This window comes from Rissa tridactyla, chromosome 7, assembly GCF_028500815.1.
Source record: "Rissa tridactyla isolate bRisTri1 chromosome 7, bRisTri1.patW.cur.20221130, whole genome shotgun sequence".
In the NCBI taxonomy this organism is placed as follows: Eukaryota; Metazoa; Chordata; class Aves; order Charadriiformes; family Laridae; genus Rissa; species Rissa tridactyla.
In genome coordinates, this window is record NC_071472.1 from 51921702 (window position 1) to 51943363 (window position 21662).

A 21662-nucleotide genomic window follows, 5' to 3' on the forward strand; every position below is an offset into this window, starting at 1 on the left:
AAGGAAATCTTTCTTTCAGAAGCTATTAGAAAAACATTCTGAATTTTTTTTTTTGCCTAGAAAGGGAACCTGCGGAAAGAGCCTTTCTGTCATTATCCACAGAAGCACCCATACCTGTCTGTAGGAGTGAGAAATGGAAGTGTGCTGAAGTTCCAGAATATATTCTCTCTTTGATCCAGCTCATCATTTCCAGGAGAGCCATTTTCAGCCTCTGAATGTGTTACAGGTTGCTTCCCCCAGTCTTCAATCTCCTGTACAGCGTACAGGAGGTCTCGTTATCATCAGCTGGAGCGTTTATCCACGCCTCTCCCCTAACCCAAAAGGCTAAAGAGAGGGAAAACAAATATCGCACATCTAATGAAACTAATCCATCATGCCCTGTTCTGTGAGAGAGCTGGCACTGAATCAGGTAACAGAAATTAAATGAAAATGCACAGAAGACATCATTAGGTTAAGTGCAGTGATAGCTGGAACAGCAGCATTGCGCAGTGCTGTATTGCAGTGGTTTCACCTTCTAAAGTCAGCCCATGAAAGCGTCGCTGGGGAGTAAGAGGAGAATGTTAAACCAAAGGCCTGAAAGCTGAACAGTTTTAATAAAACGTGTATTCACGTTAACCACTGACTTAAAGGTGAAACCCTGCTCTTGAATATACCTGACAGATCAGTTTTTTACTTCTTTGCTAACACGTATCAATCCTGACCTGGAGGGATATGAAACTGGTCCTGGCTTGACAGCTCTATCAGAGCTTACCTTGCGGCGAGTGCTGAGGAGATACCTTCATCCCCCTCCTTCACCTTCAGCGCACAAACAGCTGCAACATCCACGCTGAGGCCTCCACCCTTTCCTCCCTGGAATTACCAACGGGAAGCTCTTTCCAGCCGTGGAAAAAGAGACCTGACCCCCAGAGGAAAAGGTTTCGTGAGCACCACCCTCAGCCTGGCACCTGACCGTGCCTTGGCTCTGGAAGCCAGTTGTGTGTTGGTGTGTCCCAGCTCTGCCGCACAGACGTTCTGGAGCCGGTTTAGCCAAGCTGGCAGAGACTCAGAGCAACCTGCTCGCAGCAGCCCAGCTCCATTCCAGCTCATTCACCCTCTTATTATAAGAGACAGGAAATTTCTCTTTTGAGCTGCAATCCAATTAGCCTCCAAATAAAGCTGCCCCACCAGGCTCTCAAGCCCAGCAAAGCACTTCATGGCTCCTATCTGATGCTCTTGCGTCAGCACCCTGCACTTAATAATGAAGAACTATTTATGTCCTTTTCCAGATAAGCTTTCCTGAGCAGCGGACTTTCACCTCACTTTCTGCTGCTCACCACGAGGCACCACACTCCCATGGCTCAAGATGTGAGCCTGTCAGCTTCCAAACACGCCGACGGAATTATAACCCAAGGCTTGAGAATCTTCCTGGCATATGAGAAAGACATAAGCAGCTGGTATCACCCCTGATTAAAATAGCATTGCAAAATGCATCCTGTCCTCCCCTTCAAGGATACAATTAAAAAACTATCTCAGATACATCAGCTCTTGTCAGTCACCGCCCACCTTCGCACCTCCTGCTCCTTGGCCAGATCACCGCAAAAATAGCCAAAATCCATCAGGCCAATACAAGGAGGTAATATCCAAACCTGGAATGATTCAGAGACAAGCCAGGACTTGGAGTTAAGTCAGAGGATGGGGATGGGTGATCAGCATCAGTATAGAACAAGCTTCTGTTCTTGCTCTCCTGGGCCACCAGCAGCATTGAGAGCTGCCTCTCCCCAGCAGAGCAGGGCAAAGGTAGAATAACAAGTCCTTCCAGCCTAATGAGCAGTGTTAGGAGAACTCACCTGAACGGAAAAGGGTTTAGGACCTAATCCATACTAGTCTGTACTTCCTACTCAAGAGCAGAAAGACTCTCCCTCCCCCAGGAAGCTGTGGATCTGCAGTCCTCCGACACCTTTGCGTGATGCACGAAGATGAAGATCACGAACGACCCCGACAGCTCAGAGACCTCTAGGACATCTGCAGCAGCTTCCCTGCCCGTGACACCTGGACCCCAAACACCTTAGCCTGGCTGGGGTCACATGTTCAGTGACTCTGAAGGAGTCACTTGCAAATCTTCTCCCATCCAGGGAGATGGCATAACTGCGCCACTGCCAGAGCGCACCAGAGTCAGGACCACACAGCAAGGCCACCAATGTTGACAAGGCTTTTGCACAGGGGATTTTATTCAAAATGCAGATTGCAAATAAATTTAGAAGCAGACACAGTAAGGCTCCCATGGAAACAGCACAAAACCCCAGCTGTGGTTTGGATGCCTGTGAGTCTTGGCAGTCTTGGCTAATCCCTTAAGTGCCATCCAATTACTGCAAATGTGTTTGGCATCTACTATAGCAATTGCAAAGAATTAAATGGTCGGATGGCACTCATCGGAAATTACAAGTCACAGAACTCTGTAATGCATTTAAGAAAAAACATCTAAAAAGGAAAATAGCATTACTCACTGCAAGAACTGACCTCCTTGGGAGCCATAAGGGACAACAAAAGGGATCCAAGTAATGAGAGAAACTTAATTCAGAGAAGAAACTAGGAAAAAAAAAGGAAAGAAAGAGGGAGAATAACAAGATTGGGTGAAAGATCTGGGTTTGTTTAGCCTTGAGAAATCTACCTTTGCAACTCCTTATTCTTAGCACAGGTTCTACAATTAACACTCCTTCGCTTAAGAAAGTAATCAAAAAACTACAAGCAGCTTCTCTGTGCCCAGACTTACCAAGTACGATCTGACTGTAGAGATCTCCAGGTGCATCAGAACAGGTAGGACTTCAATGTGACACGGAGAAGGTCTGGGAGGGAGGACGGGCAGCAAGACCACAACTGCTGGTATACGACAGTCCTTTCACGGACAGTTGTCCACACCACGTGTCACTCAGTGGAAGACCTCTCTAGAGCAGCGGAAAAAGCAGACAACATATTTTCCTCTCCAAAGAAAAGCCAGCATGCTCTGAAACTTAAAAATAAATAAGCGAATAAAACAGGAACCTTTGAAAAATTGTCTTCCTTATAATGCCACCACCTCAGTCACTACTATGCACAGCAGCTCCAGAGGAGCAGCTCTCTTGCCTGAAGCTCTTCACAGGGATTCTCTCTCTCAGCCCGGCATATTCTGCTTTCCATGCACTTAATTCCTCATAAAGATCCTTCCACACAAGGACATGCAAAGAACATTTTTGTACCAGCTCTGCCAAAATCCAGGCTGAGTGACAGAGAGCAGCCCCAGAGACGCACAAAGTGCTGCTCAAACCACCTTCAGCCAGCAAGTGCAATGCACAGTCAGGCTTCTCTTCCAAGAATTTATTTTCAAAGAAGATGCAATTAAAAAGGGAGGTGACAATACAGCCATTCAGACCAGGCAAAGCACCTTCCTTTCCAAATTGTACAGAGCTGTTCTGACAAACCCCCTGACACAGGTGGTTCTTTGGGTCAGGTAATAATTTCCTTCCTGAGCTCTCACCGAGGAGTCTCATTTCCTCAGTCCCTGGCACCTGTAAGCCGACTCGGAGTGACTCACTCTCTGTATGCAGCTCCAAGGAACTCTACAATCAGCCAGGGAGGAGAGAGAAAGAAATTCAAGCCGGAAGAACGGCTGCAGCTGCTGACTAAGCTGGATGCCAGCGCGAGATCTCTGCACCTCTCTCGCTTGTACTGTTGAAAGTCACGCAAGGGTCTTGCTTGGTACCCCTTACAACATCTTGCAGTGGTACATCGTGCTTTTATCCTAAGCAGGCAGGCCTGTGTGCTTAGCACCTTTAACTTCTGGCTGTTTGGCAGCCAAATTTAGAGGTAGGCCATAGCCAGGCTGGCACAGCCTGCAGGGTGCCCATCCCATCAGGAAGGTGATCCCCGTAATAGCCTTGAAGAGATGTATTAATAGCACTACCTGGGCACTAGACAGGAATTTTACAAGGAAACTTCAATGAAGGCCAGAATTTGCTTGTTCACTTTAGTTTTCCATCAGGCAATATTGGTTAAGCCAAAGGAGACGGAAACTGTTTTGCCTTCTGAAGGTCTGACTGAAAAAAACTTTGTTTAATCTAGTGCTGTGTGTAAACACACATTAGATTTGTGGGGTTTATGGTTAGCCAAACATGACAGAAATAAAACAACTACACAATTAGGGACAGAGAAAGCCACAGAGAGGAATTGTACCAGATGTCTGTTATTTGTCCTTTGGAAAGAGCAAACACCTGAGGGGGCCTGAGACCATTTCATTGCTCAGGCAAGAAAACACCTGGTAGTGGCTAAAGCCAGCCACGGGGTTTGGATGTGCACCTTCTTTCCCCAAACCCTGTAAACTGCAATTACTGATAACCTATATGATACTGATAAACTGAGATAGCTCACGGTTCACCCTACTTTCTGTCACACATGCAGCAGGGCGGATGGCAACGCTGCAGCTCCCTGCTCGGCTCTGCCCGAGGTTCAGGGGTGGTGAACAGGCTGATCTGGGGAAATCTCTCCTGGTACAGGAGGAGTCTGTCTGAACTGGAAATGGGGCCCATCAGACAAGTTTTCATTTGTGACCAAATCAGGATTTGAAACCAACTGAAAAATGGGAAATCAGAAGTAAGATTGTGAGGTACAAAAAACTGATGGCCACGTACACACACTTCTGATTCCAAGAACCAGAGACATTAAGGGACATACTTTACTGTATCAAAATGCACAAATTTGGATATTTATACAAATGTGCAAAATGCTTGTCCCTCTATTTTCATTAGCAGTAGCAGGATGGGAAGCTTCCCCTAATCCGTTTCAATTTCCATCTCTTCTGAAGAGCACTAAAATCAGTTTAAGAACCACTCAGCATCCCAGCAACTAAGACTGCAATCCAATACATAAATCTAACAGGGTCCACAATGAAATTTTCCTAGCATATCTACATTAAAGCAAAATTTCTCATGGGGAGTCTAGTTTGTCAATACCGGGCAGTTCCTTTATGATAAATAGTCAGTTGAAATTAAACAAGCAGGCAACTGGATTGCCCAAAAGAGCTGGGCCCCTGTGGTCAAAACAGCGATTTGGGAGAGTCCCAAGATCCGGAGGGAGCCATAGCTCTACCAGGGAATATGAACTGGTTTTGCACTTAGCCAGACTTTGACTCTGCCAAAGAGAGACTCTCTCGTTTTTCCAAAAAGCCAGTGAAAGAACACAGAGCTTTCTGCTTTGGCCAGCTTAGTCTTCAGGAGGTATCTTCTTGCTCCATCATGGTTTTATAGTTTCTTTTGAAAAAGCCACACTGGGGAAAAAATTAAAAGAACTTGTTAAGTCTTTGTGTGTGCATTCATTTTTGCTTTTTCTTAAAACAATTTAAAATCAAAATGTCGAGGTTTTCCTTTTCAGGGTTACAAGAAGTGAATGAGTGAAAGCAGCAGGCAGCCCAGGTACGGCTTCTGGCAGAGCCTGAAGGCCTACGTCGTTCAAAACTCTTCAGAACATCTACAGACACTTTATAACGTTCAAATGCTCTGCAAAGCACCTTAAAACAGGGCTCGAGAGGTTATACTGCAGCGCTCACAATAGCTCAAAACGTAAGACTGGGGTATTACAACAGGAAGAGGCAGACGTACTTCAGTGCACATTTGAAAATATCACTTTCATACTTAGGGATATGTTAAAAAAATGTTAAAACATCTAACAAAAAGATTTCTGTTTTGTTGTGTGTGCATTAATGCTACCCACTTTTCAGAGGGGCAGAATAATGAACGCCAGCAAGAGAAGTCCACCCACACAGCTTCCTACAACAGGCAAGGAATCAAAAACTCCCTTTTTCAGGAAGACGAGAGTAATGTGGGACAGAATCCAGGCCAGCTTAGCATATACTGCAGCCCAGTTATTTTTTGTTGGCTAGCTTTTAACCGAGAGCACTACACAGCTTGAGCTAACCTTTAAACTACGCTGGATGTACCATCAACCTACCTATACACGTACTTTGCAACAAAATATGGTTTTTTTTTCATTGCAAGCCTCCTCAAGGGGGTTAAATTTACTGAGTCTTCTTTACAAGTTTACAGTGATTACAGTAGTGACCAGTGATGATCTTTCAGATTAAAGAGCATGTCTTCACTAGGGAAGGAGAAGGAATATTCATGTTGAAATCCCTGAGGCCTCCGTGATAGCCTCAAGTGTCAGATACACAGAGTACAATACAGAGCCCTAAAAACTTTTATGATACGCACTAGCAAATATCCTCCCTCTGGTTTTGTGCTACAGTCAAAAACCTGATTTCACTAAATTAAATGTCAGAACAGATGTTTGCTTCAAAAGGTCGAGAATTTAACCGTGGGAACTTGATCGGTTCTCTAGAGTCAGCAAAAACATCTGGATTTCTCACTTGTTCCTGCCCCAAGAGAAGGACCAAGATCCCTACGTGATGCTCTGACACCTCAGCGTTATGATTCTCTTCTTTCAGGCCCAGATAGAGTTCTCTGTTGAAGGTGATTTTTCACCTTCGAAGCAGAGCAGTTATGCTCTTTAAGAACCATGGAGGAAGAAATAAAAGGAACAAAATATCAGCTGCTTTTCAGTCTTTTCAGAAAAACGTGTTGCAACAGCAAATCCTCGTTCAGACTGCAAGAACCACCCTGTCCAGTGCTGCCACCAGGCTGCGTCTGGTGCGTATAACCTTCTGCGTAACTATTGCTGATGACAAATTCAGAGTCATTTCACAAAGGGCAATTTCGGAAGGAAGCACGACGATCGCAGCATCTCTTCTAAGTGCTGAGTGCCTCCCAGGAGACACTGCCACGAATAAAACATCGGTCTGGCTCTGCGGGGTCAGAAAATAGCATCATGTGTGCAGCAGCAACGTCTCCACTGCGACGCAGAAGGAACCTCACCCTGGACCTCTGGCCGGTCACAGGTTTTAGCAAAGGCAGCAGAGTCCTCTATGTACGCTCAGTGTGAGGTTCTTAAGGACGATTCTGCTGTCATGGTGACACTGTGCCCGTTAGAGCGGGCGGAGCGGTGCGCACGCACCGATAACGCACATCCCAAACGCCTTCGAACGCAGCGCAGCGGCTCAGTCCCCGGCTGCCACGGGTGTCCGCGGCTCCGGGGGCTCGTCCCTACAGAGGCACGGCTCGCCTCTGCCTCTGTGCCGCCGGAACGCTCCGGGGGACCCGGCACCGGCTCACAGCCCACCTCGCACTCGCCGCCACCGGGAACGGAACCTCCGCGGGGCGGGAACGCGCGCGAAAACCGCTCGGGGGCGTGGCCTGGCGGAGCCGGGGGCGGGGCCTGGACGGTCGGGGGGCGGAGCCAGGCGGGCCAGGGGGCGGGGCCTGGCCGCCGGGGGACGGAGCCTGTCGGCGGGTCACGCCCCCTCCCGTGCGGGGCGGGGACGCGTCGTCCTCTCGTCCCCCCCCCCCCCCCCCCCCCGCCCCACTCTCGCGAGAGCCCGTTTGAAACGGCGGCGGGCGGGCGGGCTGTCGCTGTCAGGCCGGGCCGCCGCCATGCCGTTCCCGCCGCGCCTGCTCCGCACCTACTCCCGGCGCGGCGGGCAGCTCCGCCGGCTGCCACCGCCCGACCGATGGATTTCGCCCCCTCAGGATCGCAAGCGGTTCTTCAGCTCCACCTCGGCCGGCTCCAGCGGCCTCTCGGCCGGTTCCAGCGGCCTCTCGACCGGCTCCAGCGGACTCTCCGTCCACTCGGAAGACCCCGACTTCTCGCCGCCCGGCAAGCGCTCCCGGCAGCCCCAGGGTAAGCGGCCCGCCCGGCCCTGGCGCCTGCGGACCCGCCGCGGCGGCGGCGCCGCGGGGAAGGAGAACCGTCCGCCGGATTCGGCGGCCCCCGCCGCCTCCTCCTCCTCCCCGTCCCCCGCCCGCCGCCGCCTCCTCGGTGCGCAGCGGCCCCTGCTGTGCAGCACCCCGCAATGGCCGCCCCCCGGCAGCGCCCGCCGCCGCCGGCCCCGCCGCCGGGCCCCGCCGGCCGAGCTCAGCTCCCTCGTCCTGTTCAACACCAGCGTGGAGAGCGGCTCGGGGCTGGGCGGCAGCCTGGAGCTCTACTCCCCGCCGCGCAGGCAGCCGGCCGCCTCCTCCCGCAGTGTCCCGAGCTCGCCGGAGTCGCCTCAGGGGGGCGCGGAGCGGCGCCCGCCATCGCCGGGGGCTGACAGCAGCGCCAGGGAAGGGGCAGCTGCAGGGTCCCGTCCCAAAGGCACGGGAAGGAGCGGCCAGCCGGGCACGGGGTTGGAAAAGTCCGGCAGGGTTTCGAGGGCACTGGTGTGGGGACCCTCCTGGGCACAAGCTCCCCTGTCCCCACAGAAAGCCACGTCCCCTCCTCAGGCGGCGCTGCCGGCCGGTGACAGCGAGCCATGGCACTCTGCACCCTACGATGGTGCCAGTTCTGATGAACCACGTGATGATCTAAGGAGAGATTCAACAAAAGGAAGGTTGTGTTGTCAGAGAGGCAAAGCCAAGAAGTACCAGCTTACGCCAGTGGTAGTCTTGGACCCTCAAGAAGTGCCAATGTGGCTGACAAGCACGAAACGCAACAAAAAGGCAGATATTCAGCCTGCCTGCCAGCAGCCAGTATCTCCTTTGGGCCTTCAAGGCATCTCGGAGAATAAACATAAAAGTACCCACGTCACTTCTGGAGAGGGAAGTACCTGTAGAAAAGCTTGCATCAGTGGCTTCAGTGCCAGCCGGTGGGGGACGCAAACAAGGCTCCGTCCAAAAAGGCACAGAAATAAGAGACAGCAGCAGCCTAATAACTCATTTTTCAGACCACAGGTGAGGCAAAAAGGAATGAAGAAGGGTGTGTTGGAGATGCCTGTAGATGTAAGAAACAATGGCTGTTCATTCCCCAATAGCTCCCATTCCTGGGGGAGAGTTCGAGCATCTTTGTCATTCCATAAGAAGAAGAAAGTTACCATGGAAGAGAGTTTCTACAACAGCATCCTTTGTACCCCTTCTATGAAATTCCAGCTTTCAGGGCACCAGTTGACCCAATCTGGTGGTATGGCGCAGTGCAGCACTTGGTCTGCTTCCTCCATGGTACTGTTGGCTCCCAGCAATTCCTGTTCTGTCCTGGAGCTAATGCTTACAGACGCAGAGAAGGTGTTTGGGGAATGCCAGCAAGAGAGGCCTATTACTTTTGAGGAATGCATTCCTTTGGATAAGATGAAAGATTGCAAGAAAATTGGAGAAGGGGTCTTTGGAGAGGTCTTCCAGATCGACAGTGAGAGAGGACCTGTGGCCTTAAAAATAATTCCCATTGAGGGGACTGAAAGAGTAAATGGTGAAGCTCAAAAGAGCTTTGGAGAGATTCTGCCTGAGATCATAATTTCGAAAGAACTCAGTCTTCTGTCGGAAGAGTCTGTGAATAGGACTGTTGGGTTCATCAGCTTGTACTCTGTGCACTGTGTCCAAGGGGCCTACCCTGAGTATCTCCTGGAAGCCTGGGACAAATACCACAAAGTAACGGGATCAGAAAATGATCGGCCAGACCTTTTTGGGGACGAACAGCTCTTCATTGTTCTGGAGTTTGAATTTGGAGGCAGTGACTTGGAGAATATGAGAAACAGGTTCAGTTCGGTGGCATCAGCAAAAAGCGTTTTGCACCAGGTCACTGCTTCCCTGGCTGTGGCAGAGCAGGAACTGCACTTCGAGCACAGAGACTTGCACTGGGGGAACGTGCTGGTAAAGAAAACGGATGAAAAGGAGCTTACTTATGTGTTGAATGGGACAAAGCACACAATCCCCACAGCAGGGATTCATGTCAACATCATAGATTACACCTTGTCGCGGCTGGAGAAGGACGAGTTAACTGTGTTTTGTGACCTTTCCACTGATGAAGAACTCTTTCAAGGCACGGGGGACTACCAGTTTGATATCTACAGGCAAATGAAAGCGGAGAACGCCAACAGCTGGACGGACTATCACCCACACAGCAACGTCCTCTGGCTGCACTACTTGTCAGATAAATTTTTGAAACACATGGGCTACAAGAAAAAGGAATCAACTGCTTCCATGAGGAAAATAAAGAAGCAGCTCATTAAGTTCCACAAAGAAGTCCTGAGCTTTGAGTCCGCCAATGACGTTTTACAGAACAGCAGCCTCTTCCAGTGAGCGCGGGACTGTGATGTTGCCAAGGACTAAGTCACTGATACTGCCTTTCCCCTTTGCTCTTTTTTATGTATGACCTTTTTAAATGTCGGCACAATGAAGAAATGTTATGATCGGTTACCAATGTGTATAATATGTATATGTTATCAAAAATGTCTAAAAAAAACCAAAAACAAACAAACAAACAAAAACCCAAAACACCCAAACCCCCAGAGTCTTCTGCTTTTAAGATGTTTACATATGTACTTTTTTTGAGGGGTGATGGGCAGGGAGAGAACAGAATTGACGTTTGAGAAGGGGAGGAAAAGGATGCTTTTGTGTTCAAGTAATGTTTCAAATTCCACAGAAGTTTTCTTACCATTTTAGTCTTAGATTATTAAGAGTTTTTTCCTTACTATATTGTCTTTAAAGAAAAAAAAGAAAAAAATCTGGTCAGTGAGGACAAAGGTAAATATACTTAGCCCAGTTGGCGACAGAGAGCAGGGGAAAAAAACATCTTTTGACTTACTTTTAAAAATGAACTCTTGTTCAGTTTGGCAAATTTTTTACCTGGAATGATGCTACAAAATGTCAATATGTAATGTTTCTGCAGTGTGGGCTTTAAAAACGCTCTAATCTGCAATAATATGCTTTTTTTTTTCCTCTGTAAGGACCAGTGAAGAGGTATTGGATTAGGAAAAAAAATAAGAAAAAGTACCTGTGTTCCTGATGCATTTTTGACCACCGTTCTGTTGCAACCTTGTGTACCGATAGGAACCCAAATCTGTAACTTGATGGTAGCGTCAAAGCGAGTCTCCATTTATCTACAGAAGAAAAGGCACATGCATCAGTCCTGATTGCAGACGGATCGGGTGACCTGAATTTGAAGCTATGCTTACATGAGATTTGAATTCTCTGTTTTCAAAAGTCCTTCGCTAACATTCATGTACATTAAAGAAACTGGTCTAAAGAGAACGATAAATCAAACTACGTTAAAAGTGAATTAGGTTATTATTAAAAATTAGTATATCCAATGACGCAGATGCATTAAGTAATTAAGAGGTAGCATCATCAGATTTGTTAGAACTGGAATGCTGTCTATGCAGTCTCTCTATATATGTGTGTATATATGCAGTCTATCAATTAGATGCATCTGTGAACCTATCTTGAAGTCTACTTTTTATGAGCTAAGCAGTTAGAGGCCCTATGATATGATTTTATTGTTCTGTCTTTCAGACTCTCTTGCTGCCTAGTACCACAGAAAATGACTTGACAATCTGCAGAGCCTGAAATTATTAAGATGGAAATTGTATTGGAATTTTACCAGGCATCCTCTTGATCTTTTTTCCTCTAATTGACTAAAGTAATGCAATATAATTGAATATTCTTAAAACTCACTTGGTAAGGACTGCGGCGAATGCATATCTGACATCAAGGACATGTTCTTCAGCCAGAATGGTGCTATTTTCATTTATGCCTTGAAAAAAAAAAAAGCAGGATGGATGAATCAAGGTTATTATCTGCCTGCCTTAGTCCTTTATTTCTACAGTTTGAGAACTGCTAATATCGGCTGTACAAGAGGGATGGGAACAGAGTGGCAGTAATTAAGGAAAGGTGAGGTGCCAGCCCACTTGATGACACGGTACAGTAGTGTTGGGGTAGCCCTTTATTACTACAGATTTTGACAGCTGCCATTGCCTTGAAATGTTTCCCCACAAACCAATGCTAATTTGTGCATATGTAGTATTGCATTCATTAATCAAAATTTAAAGCTTCTACCCCTCACAAAACCGGACACTAAATCAATATAGAAACCTTTGCTGTAAACTGTGCTTGCAATGAAGCGTAATGCAGTGAAGCATTGCAATGAAGACCTCATCTGCCAGAGATGAGGTCTCATTTCCTTCTTAAAGATGCTCTCTGTTTGAAAAACACTGTGTACTAGACACTCGCCGTAAATGTCAATGGGAGGAATGCGAGAAGAAAGGAATCTGAATACTAACTTCAGTAGAAAGCCCCTAAACAGGAAAAACACCCTGAACATATGGTCTCATGCCAACCATTTTGAAGGAAAACTGTACTTGGACCAGAGCTGGATGAGATATTTTACTCATCTATCCCCTTTGCTAAGGAAGGAGGATGTCAGAACCCAGTTCGCCATTTCAGAAACGCAAGCTTTTAAATAAGTACTACATTTAAATTAGGACCTCAAAGGATGCTCTACCTTTTACCAAAATAATGAAATATGAGCAAAGCTAAAATTATCATAAGGGAAGGAAAGATTTTTCACATGGATCCAAGTGCTATAGGAGGTTGAACAGGACAAGTGTAGCTGCATCCAGTGACAGTTCTGTATCCAGTGACTGGTAAATAGTGTGGACACTGAGTAGGGATTCTGGTTTCCTTCCTAGCTCAGTCTATTTTGTGGTGAAAACAGCTATACTCACTTGGTGATATTCACGGTGATTGCAGACTTATTTTGGCATATGCTTTCACCTAATTGCCAAATCACTGAAAATTTTGCCTATTATGAGGGAAGAGAAAGACATAACAAAATATCAATTACCCTGCAAATACTCTTTAGCTCACTAGGGTACTGTTAAAACATGATGGCTAATGTATCTTCTGCTCATTGTTCAATTCTGGAAAAATTAGACATGAAGTAAAGTGCAGGAATATAAAAATTATCTCTTGCCTTCAGAAAATGCACACCAGCTGTAAGCCGAATTTGAAGGAATAGAGGCTCTGGCCTAATTATAGAGATAGAGGATGCAAGAGCAGCTGCTCCAAGTATCATTTAGAGGTAGGGGGAAAAGTGAAATAACAATCTCTACGTCGTCTTGAATACTGGATGCCAAACTCTGCAGTTACAAGGGTAAGACTACAGAAGTTAATGGTATTGGTTGTCCACAGTCAACAGGAGGAGAGGATGGCTGCCAACAGAATAGGAATGCTCTTTAATGTTGAATAAAAACAGACTGGGAAATTAAACTCAGTCCGTGTCTGCTCCCATAAAACGAATTAGGTACAAATAGCCCCATAAAAGCTTGGGAACCTTAAATCAGATAAATCCAGTACTTAGGCTCTAGTCCTAACAACTGAAATGCTCCTTCCCTGTTCCTTCAAGATTTATTTAGGTAGTAAATGAATAGCAGTCTGCGTTGGTTTTTCTTTCGGCAGCCTGCTGCCAGCTGAAGAGTTGTTCTATGATCTTACCTCAACAGTCACCTTCTTAAAAAGTAGGCTTTCAGGATAGTTCAAGACCATAGTTGTCTTGTACGAGTTATCTCCCCTGTTTGTTAGTGAGACATTCATGGTCACTCCTGTAGCGTGGCCCACCACTCATTCCTTTCTAGACAGAAAAATGAGATGGGTGACATCTAATTTCTAAGGGTTGTTATTGAATAAGAGGCCTGAAGCATCCTGGTTCTGGTAATTACTCCCTCCAAATGATTTCACATACAGGATAATGCAATAGCCCAATTAATTATTCAATATTCTTCAGGGTGTGTAGGAAAATGCTTCCTTCTTAATATCGAAGGCAGTCATCTCCAAACTTTATGCAACATTTAATCATTTCTGTTTTACATCAAGGTAGACTTTAAACATTGTTCCGCTTTTCAGTGAATCTCCAGGGTAAAGTTTTACACTGACATGATGCCTACCAGTTTGTCAAAGGCCACGGGGCCTGAGCAGCTCTTGCTGTAGCGCTATGCTGTGCACCAGCCCAAAACAGAACCACATGTTCACAATTAAATGCCAGAATTGTGATTTTAGGATGACTATGGTTGTTTAAACCTTGGTCTTTCCTCTCAGATTTCCTAGAATAGCCCAGCAACGCCCACGGAAGCACACAGTTACAGCGTTGTGTGAATGTGCTGTTACGGAAAGGACGAATTGTGTGGAAAGTAATGTAAACAAAGGGACAACAGATCTTGTCTGGGAATCTGAAGAAAGCATCTTACGCACAAAGATGACATTTTATATGAATGCTAAATGCAAAATCTCGCTAATACAAGTACTATGACTCACTGAATCTGACTTGTCGAAGTTAAATGAGCAGCATAGATGGTCTTGTTGTTGTCCTTCGTGTAAGGCCACTGAAAACAAACACAGATCAAGTTAGATTTTAATAGTCCTTATTTTTCTAAGGTAGCAAATTCAGAATATCTTTACATATACACATACATTCTCTGAACACCAAAATTCCTATGACCTCAATTAAGGAGAAATTGGAAATAAAAGACCCTCTAGTGATAAGTCAGTCCTAAATGTATGATGTTTTGTAATTCAACTTCCAGGAGAAGGTCTATTAGCAATAACATGAAAAGTCTCCACTGGGGACAAGGTTTTGTTAAAGAAATGCCAGTTGTTTACCCATGGATTGCCACATGGCAATAATATTATTTTCCAGAGATAATATGTTTTTCTTGAATAAAGAAGTTCATATGCTGTGCCAGCTTATAGGCACGCTGTTTTGTAGAGATGAGGTTACTTTCTTTAGCAATAGTTTTATTCACCAATAAAAATCTACTGTCTGGCTGATGTTTCTTCAGAAGTTCAATGATAATTAGTAATTAAGATGTTGGGTGCATAAGTACTAAGCAATGCTGACCAACACTCAAGAATCTCATGAATTATTCTTGGGAAATAAATGTACCATCAACATCATAATCCCTAAGAGTACTGCGACTACAGTAATTGGTGTTCATTACTGCTCAGTGCTAAATGTTGTCCTGACTTCTCTGCCCTATGAATTATGGGCAGTTAAATAAATATTGAATTGTGGTAAAGACTCCTATTAAGTAGCAAAAAGCTGCTTCTTTACAGAGCTTTATGGATTTTTTTTCAGAAGCTGTGATTTGGATTTCAGACTAACTGTGAAAAAGAGTTAGATTTGCTTGCAGGAATCCTGCTACTAAACTGCAAGAAAGAAGAAAAGATATCAAAGCTTACACCTTTAAATTTATCGGAAGTTTGCGGCCTCCCAAATAATCCATTTGAAACAAACAACTAAAACTAAAAAATATATACATAATTTTAATTATTTTTAAAATTCCTTCATTAGAAAATTGTATAGTTGTTACTACCAAATACACCATTGAAATATTAGGTCTTAATATAAGTTCCAATGAAGAGCTCAATATCTGGAGAGTACTTCACAAAACACACAAACCATCTGCCTTCTTCACAGGTAGCATCTAATCTCATTTTATACAGAGGCACAGGAGAAATGTCGTGGTCAGAAGTAAAGCAAGTTTTTAGCAGATCTGAGTTTAGAACCTTAGAGATGAGATTCTCTTAACAAGATGTGAGGATCTGTTTGGGGAAAACCTGGGCCCAAAGTCTACCCAGAATATAGTACTGATCAGTGGAAAGGGAGCAGAGGGCAGAAGGCGACATGCAAAGGCTAAGAAAACCCACATTTTTTATTTTTAATAGTAAAAGCTTTGCATCCTGGAAAGAAAGTTCTTCATTAGTGTTTTGGTTTATTACCTGAAAATGCATTTCTGATGGCTGGTATCTATGCAGCACAGGAACAGCAAACTCCACGGTATCATTTTTCTTACAGATCTCGTGTTTAGCTCTCAGGAAAACACTGGAAAAACAGCCAAAGTCACAGGGCTACAAGAAAGGAAGAACAAGAAGTTGAGAAAATGCCTGGGCATTAAAATGCAAAAGTCTTCTCACATGTCATCTCCGTTCCAGCTTTGATCATCTGGCATATTTAGGAACCTTCTGGCTCAGATGTTTTCTTTGGGCCACCGTGTTTAATAGCCACCAGTGGACCATAAACGTGTCAAATGGGTTTTTGGATCATTTTATACACTTGGCTCCCATGACATCCCGTGGATAACGTGTTCAGTGAATCAGCTATGCCTTGTGAAAAACAGTTTCCTTATTTTTACTTTAATCCTGTAGACCTTCACGTGTCTCCTACAATTCTAGGATTAGAAATACTTCACATTCACACAGAAGGGTGAGAGTTTGATTTATAGCCATACAAACCAAAATGGTACAGGACACCTCTCCTGCTCAGCCAGTCTAATGCCAAGAAAACCCCACCCCACTGTAGTACTTTTGCATTTGGAGAAAGACTCATTGTCATGCAGATTCTGTTAAAAAATCCCACCCCCTCCTCCCTTCTTTCTGCACTAAGTCTGACCAACGTCACCTTCCAGCGCGTGAAGCTGCAGCTCACAGCACACGTGCTTGCTGACCACCTGTGGTGTTCTGATCTTCAAACTGTACTCTCCTCTTTGCCATTTTCACATTTAAATCCACCGTGTAGAGAACGTACAACTGTGAAAGCGCTGCAAGATTTTCAAACTCCTTTGTCAGATGTACCAGAAATTGTCCTCAGTGCCAAGTTTCCGAGGACAGTGTAGGACTGTAGATGTCAATTTTATCACAATTCCCGTTTATTACCTTGTTGAGACGCTGGTAAAGCTGAGATTGTATCGAAACATAGTTTTGCTGTTAACAATGCTGTTGTTTTGGAAAATTAGGATTCTCTCTGGGTTGAATCTCATGTTGATGAGAAAGTGGACAACTGGTCTCAAGCCAGTCAGTGAAGAACAAATAAGGACAGAATCAAATATAAATTTTTGAACTGAAACATTCCAGGGAAAATGTTTTAAGAAAGCCTAACAGCAAGAATAAGAACTGCTCAGTATTTCCATGGTATTTCACCTGGACGAGGCTGGCCTATTTACAGAAGTTCCAGTTTCTGCTTGGGAACATTCAGAACGCAAAAAATCCCAAGAGTCTGAAGGAACAGACGGCCAAAATACACCAATATGGCTAGAGTTTCAGAATTAAACATGGTGTTTATCTTTCCATTAGATAAACACACTATTTAGCAGTTCAAATTCTCTCTTTATCTACTTTTTTTTTTTCAAATACAAAACGCAAGAACAAAATCAAATCTGTCTGCCGTATCTTAGCCTTTGTGAACTGCATGGGTCACTCAGCTACCAAATGTCTAATTGAAAATGAGGCACGGGTTAAATTAGGTTTTTGTCTAAATGACCTACATTATCAGTGCTGAATTGCAGACATCAAGGTTGTCTTAGACCTAGATCTGCGTTAATCCGTTCATGTTCACTATCTCATCTTATTCAAGGCTTTAGACATACAAAAGCAAAAGCCTTTGCAACTTGACCTAAAGGCTTTACATTTAAAATAATTTCTAGCACTGGGAAAGATTTTTTTTATGTCCCTCTGATGCTGAATTAAAAATAGAATCATTACACAGTGCTTGGAACACAGATTCTATATTTGTCTTTGAAGCATTTCCCCAGCACACTAAAAAATAGCACTTATTACCTACCGAAGCACAATCCCATTCTCCAGTGATCCTACTGTAATATCTTGGAGACCATCACTAGTGAAATCAAAGCCACTGTCAATGGATTGTCCAAAATACTGGAGTCCTGAAGAAATTTCAGAGGATTTTACTCTGTAAAAAGGGGGTAACATCAACAAATATAAGACAGGATCTCTCTCCCGTCCTTGGGAAAACATACTTCCTTTCACAAGGCTGCTATGAGGATGATTTTTTAACACTCCTGACATGTAAAATACTGACTTCTAGCTTCCTGTAATGGATGGGCAGCTTGCAAAAGGACATGCAATTTTATAGGCAGCACCTAAATCCAGCTCCTTTGCCTAAGCAGACAGGTGAATAATTATAATTAAGGAGCAGCTCTGCTGCAGACACCTGTGGAGTCACATGAATCATCTGACATCTGCAAATTTCTCACCCGTCAATGCAAATGAGGTGTGGAAGTCCTTCCTCCCAGCCCCTGCTACAAAAACACAAGCTTTTCCCTCTCAAAGTGTACTGGATGCAATTTCCAACAAGCCACGTACTTGAGAAAAAGAGCTCTTGATCTTGTCTTTATCAGCATTAAAGATGTAAATGCTGCCAAAGAGGAGCTGTCTGAAAGCTGATCTTCAAGGGGGGGGGTGTCCAACTGCAATATCCTCATATCCAGCCCGCTGATGTTTCCAATGCTGGCCACTGTAAACCCAAACCTTGCCAAAGGACTGGTCACCTGCATATTTAAGCGTCCTTTCAAGGTGAATGAACCAGCCTGAAAAACATCCAAGAAGGAAATTCATTTGCAGCATGAGAAGCTCTTACGTTTAAAAAAAAAAAAAAAAAGAAAAAGATCTCACTGCACACTGATAATATTTAAAGGTGAACAATAAAGCCTTAAACAACATAATAAGAAGTTCAAAATACCAGCTGACTCTCGGAACGAAAGCTTGATCGTTCTGCATCAAAAGCACGCAACTTCTCCCACTGCAGCAGTGTCTCCGGACAGCCCCACGCAAGCAGACACACCGAAGCACTGTCTCTTCTTAAATCAATAGCAGATTGAGTTGATCCCCAGCCTGTTTCACAACAGAAACCATCCCTTCTTCTCCACCCTATTACAGACATAAGCCACAAGAGGGTGCACGTTATTTGAATTCTAACAGATGCCCGGACTCTTGTTTTCTTCTGCTTCCAGCCATCCTGTGTGCGCCCTGAGCACATTTTAGCTGTGCACTTTGGTGGTTTCTCCTGGTCTGCTGAAGTTCATTTCTCATTTGAAATGACGCAATTAACTTATATCCTATATATTGTGTAGCGGCTCCTGTAGCTAGGCCCACAAAACATTTCGGTTTTTCCAAGTCCCAGGAAGCAAAGTTTTAGCAGACATTTATTGTGGCATTGCAAAGAACGCGGCTTGGCAGAGCAAGCTCTGCACCAACGAATTGTCTAGGTACAGGCAAAAGACATGATTTTATCACACTGCAACAAGAGTATACCTTTGGTACGGTGTGGTTTTATTTCTTTAGTTATTTCTCTTTTATATTTATATATATTTATATAGCCTAATGACTAAGTCAGGACTGCTGGCTTCAGCCTGCGGTCCCCTACCATACAGGGAGAGCACACTCAGTGAGAACACAAAGGAGGAATGTTTTATTTGTCACTACTTAGGCATGGTTGGAAAATCCCCAACATGGAGTGTTTACGCTACCAGTGTTTTTACCTCTGTCTCCAGGCGATAGACGTAAACCCTTCCTTCTTCCTCTCGAATGCGATAAAATGGAGCTCCAACAAGGAGAAGGTCTGTCACCCCATCACGGTTCACATCCAGTGGGCAGAGCTCAGATCCAAAATAAGATCCAACCTGTGCTCCAGAAGAAGACAAGCAGCTCTTTCACTGGAATTCTCTATATATAGCTTTGTAGAATTAGTGTCCTTTGCAGCAGTAAGGCAATTTTTAGAACAAAACATCACATATCTACTTATATGCGGATCGTTTCCTATTATTTATTTTATTACAGCCATCCTCAGGGACAGATCCTGTAACTAGTTTAGCAGTAACAAAATCATTATTCAACAATTTGACAGAGGAAAAAGAATACCACAGTGGGCGACCTCTTTCCCCATGAACCATGAGAACAGAACATAAATATAGCACACCCCATCTAGCTAAATTTTTCCCCAGTCTTTTTCCAAATTTCGTTATTTCTTCTGATGTTCCCAAAGAGTTACGGAGCGCACAAAGACTGTGTAATGCACCTCTGGCTAAACAGGATGCTTGTGTAAGGGTGTAAGTGTGTCTGGAGAAGAAAACGCAGCAGTTGTTTGAGCAAATGAGATGTGTGCAGCCCCCCTGGCCCCCCCTGGCCCGACTGCCCCTGGGTGAGTGAAGCACAGTACCTGTTTTTGCAGGGTTGGTTTTAAGCGGCCATCCCGAATCACAACCACCTTCCCTCTCATGCCGTGCCGTGGAGCTCCAGCCACATACGAGGGTCCGTACTGTGTGTGTACCACTGCCACGCTGTGCACAAGAAGTAAAAATAGTATGTGTTACCACTACCACGCTCCCTGCCTGAAGGGAAAAGCCCACAGAGCTTGGTCTGAGACACAGACCTACATATTCAACGAGACACAAGAGTTCGCACCATGTCTAGTTGTTGTGGCCCATGGTTTCGATTACAGACTATCTCATTAAAATATTGATTAGGAAATAGGAGGTAACTTTTCTGAGAGTAAAGCCAGCAAAGCTGAGGTTTTCCTCTCTTAGTAGCTTGTTGGGTAATTGAATTAATTATTGCTCTGAAAAACATGCTCGAACCCTTGATGACTTTTAGCATTTGTCACAGTTCCTGAGTGATTACCCAACATACACACTTTTTAAAAAAAAATTATTATGTCCGCAAGCTGGAAGGTTTATCACCCTTCACAGAAGTGAAGAAAACACTGTACTCTTTAGAGAAAGCAAAAAGAGATCTGTTTTGGGGAGGTAATGGGAGAAGGATTATGCTGACACAACCAGTCCACAGCACCTCATGTTACCTGGTAAGACTTTATGGCCAAGGCTACAGTCAGGACATACAGGGCTCAGGAGGCTACACAGTGCTGGGGTGAATAACCAAGGCTTTATTGGTCACCAGGCCAAGAACAGTATTGATTCACAAGCTATTTCTTCTCCAGACACTCACAAGTGAAACATTTCTCCTTATCAGCTCTCAAAAATGCCCTTCATCGCAAGTATTCTTACACACTGAAACCAAATGGCATGTGTTAGCAGAGTAATACCACACGGCATCATAACTCGTAAGAGAAAACAAGTCATATCTTTTCCAAAATAAGGAGACAGGGAGTGTTTTCATCAGAATCTTTCTCCCTGCTACAGAAAATATTCAAAATCCAGTAAGATGCTGCAGGACGTGGCCTCCTTCAGGTCAATGCTGTCAGCGTTGTCATACCGCACTGAACACGAACTATGCAAAACTGCACCCGGGTTGTCATTTGATCCTGAATTTGCAGAAGACCAGAGGGTCAGGCTGTTAATAGTTAGACAACTGAAGATGGAAGGAGACCATCTAGGTGTCTAATTTAAACTTCTCAGCTTTTTTGCAGACTGGAATAAGCAGAGCAATGCTGGACAATCAGACCATCTCTGCTCCCTTGATTAAATGCCCAAAAGCCCAGTCAAGTTGGAAGGAACAGCCTTGAGTGCCCAGGAACTTTTAAAAATCCCTGTGGATTTTGTGACATCCATCCACCAAGAATGTCGATGCTTTTCTGAATCCTGGCTTAAGAGCTGGATCTTTTGGATGTGTGACACCACAACAGAAGATCCCTGTTTCTGTGTGCTAGTCTTAAAGGCTGAACCTTGTAACCCAGCTGAAGTCAGTATCATACACAGAACTGCAGATGCAAAGACCTACTGAAAGGTAAACTTATGTTACTGAAAGGTAATTTTTAGCTGTGTCTCCATTCTGTCCACAACACCTTAGTATACCTTGAACAATAGACTTGTCTGGAAAAGCCGCGAGGGTCTATGTTTGTACTGTCCACCTTGTCCTTTGGTGCTTGCTACGCGGACACGCCACATCCCATCGAAACAGGCAGAGTGACTCCAGCGAACTCACAGCAGGGATTTAAGAGAGATGTCAGCTCTCAGAAGCCCCTCGCAGTAATTTTTAACGCAAGAGGTTTCCCCCCCACCCTCTCTCACACACACCCAGAGCACTTGGTGTTCCCCTTTTGTCTGTTATTGTTGTCAG

General features: G+C 44.8%; 2 protein-coding genes across 2 annotated transcripts; one reads left to right on the forward strand and one right to left on the reverse strand.

Annotated features, from left to right (window-relative positions):
* Window positions 1-127: 127 nt before the first annotated feature.
* Window positions 128-21490, reverse strand: ITGAE (integrin subunit alpha E). The gene is given in 24 exon segments (XM_054208257.1): window positions 128-324; window positions 752-895; window positions 2750-2921; window positions 10798-10903; window positions 10979-11044; window positions 11478-11555; window positions 12527-12603; window positions 12669-12675; window positions 12914-12954; window positions 12956-13012; window positions 13296-13431; window positions 14112-14179; window positions 15576-15704; window positions 16250-16304; window positions 16306-16393; window positions 16509-16560; window positions 16562-16637; window positions 17158-17163; window positions 17413-17539; window positions 17951-18079; window positions 18082-18178; window positions 19130-19270; window positions 19807-19927; window positions 21447-21490. Coding segments are annotated over 22 exon segments (1821 nt in total). The 3' UTR covers window positions 128-324; window positions 752-895; window positions 2750-2801.
* Window positions 7440-10230, forward strand: HASPIN (histone H3 associated protein kinase). Its single transcript, XM_054209318.1, has one exon. The coding sequence runs from the start codon at window positions 7491-7493 to the stop codon at window positions 10101-10103; it is 2613 nt and encodes an 870-aa protein (XP_054065293.1). The 5' UTR covers window positions 7440-7490; the 3' UTR covers window positions 10104-10230.
* Window positions 21491-21662: the final 172 nt, after the last annotated feature.

Excerpts from the sequence above, each read along its gene's own strand:
- HASPIN (XM_054209318.1), top strand. The coding sequence starts at position 7,491 with ATGCCGTTCCCGCCGCGCCTGCTCCGCACCTACTCCCGGCGCGGCGGG.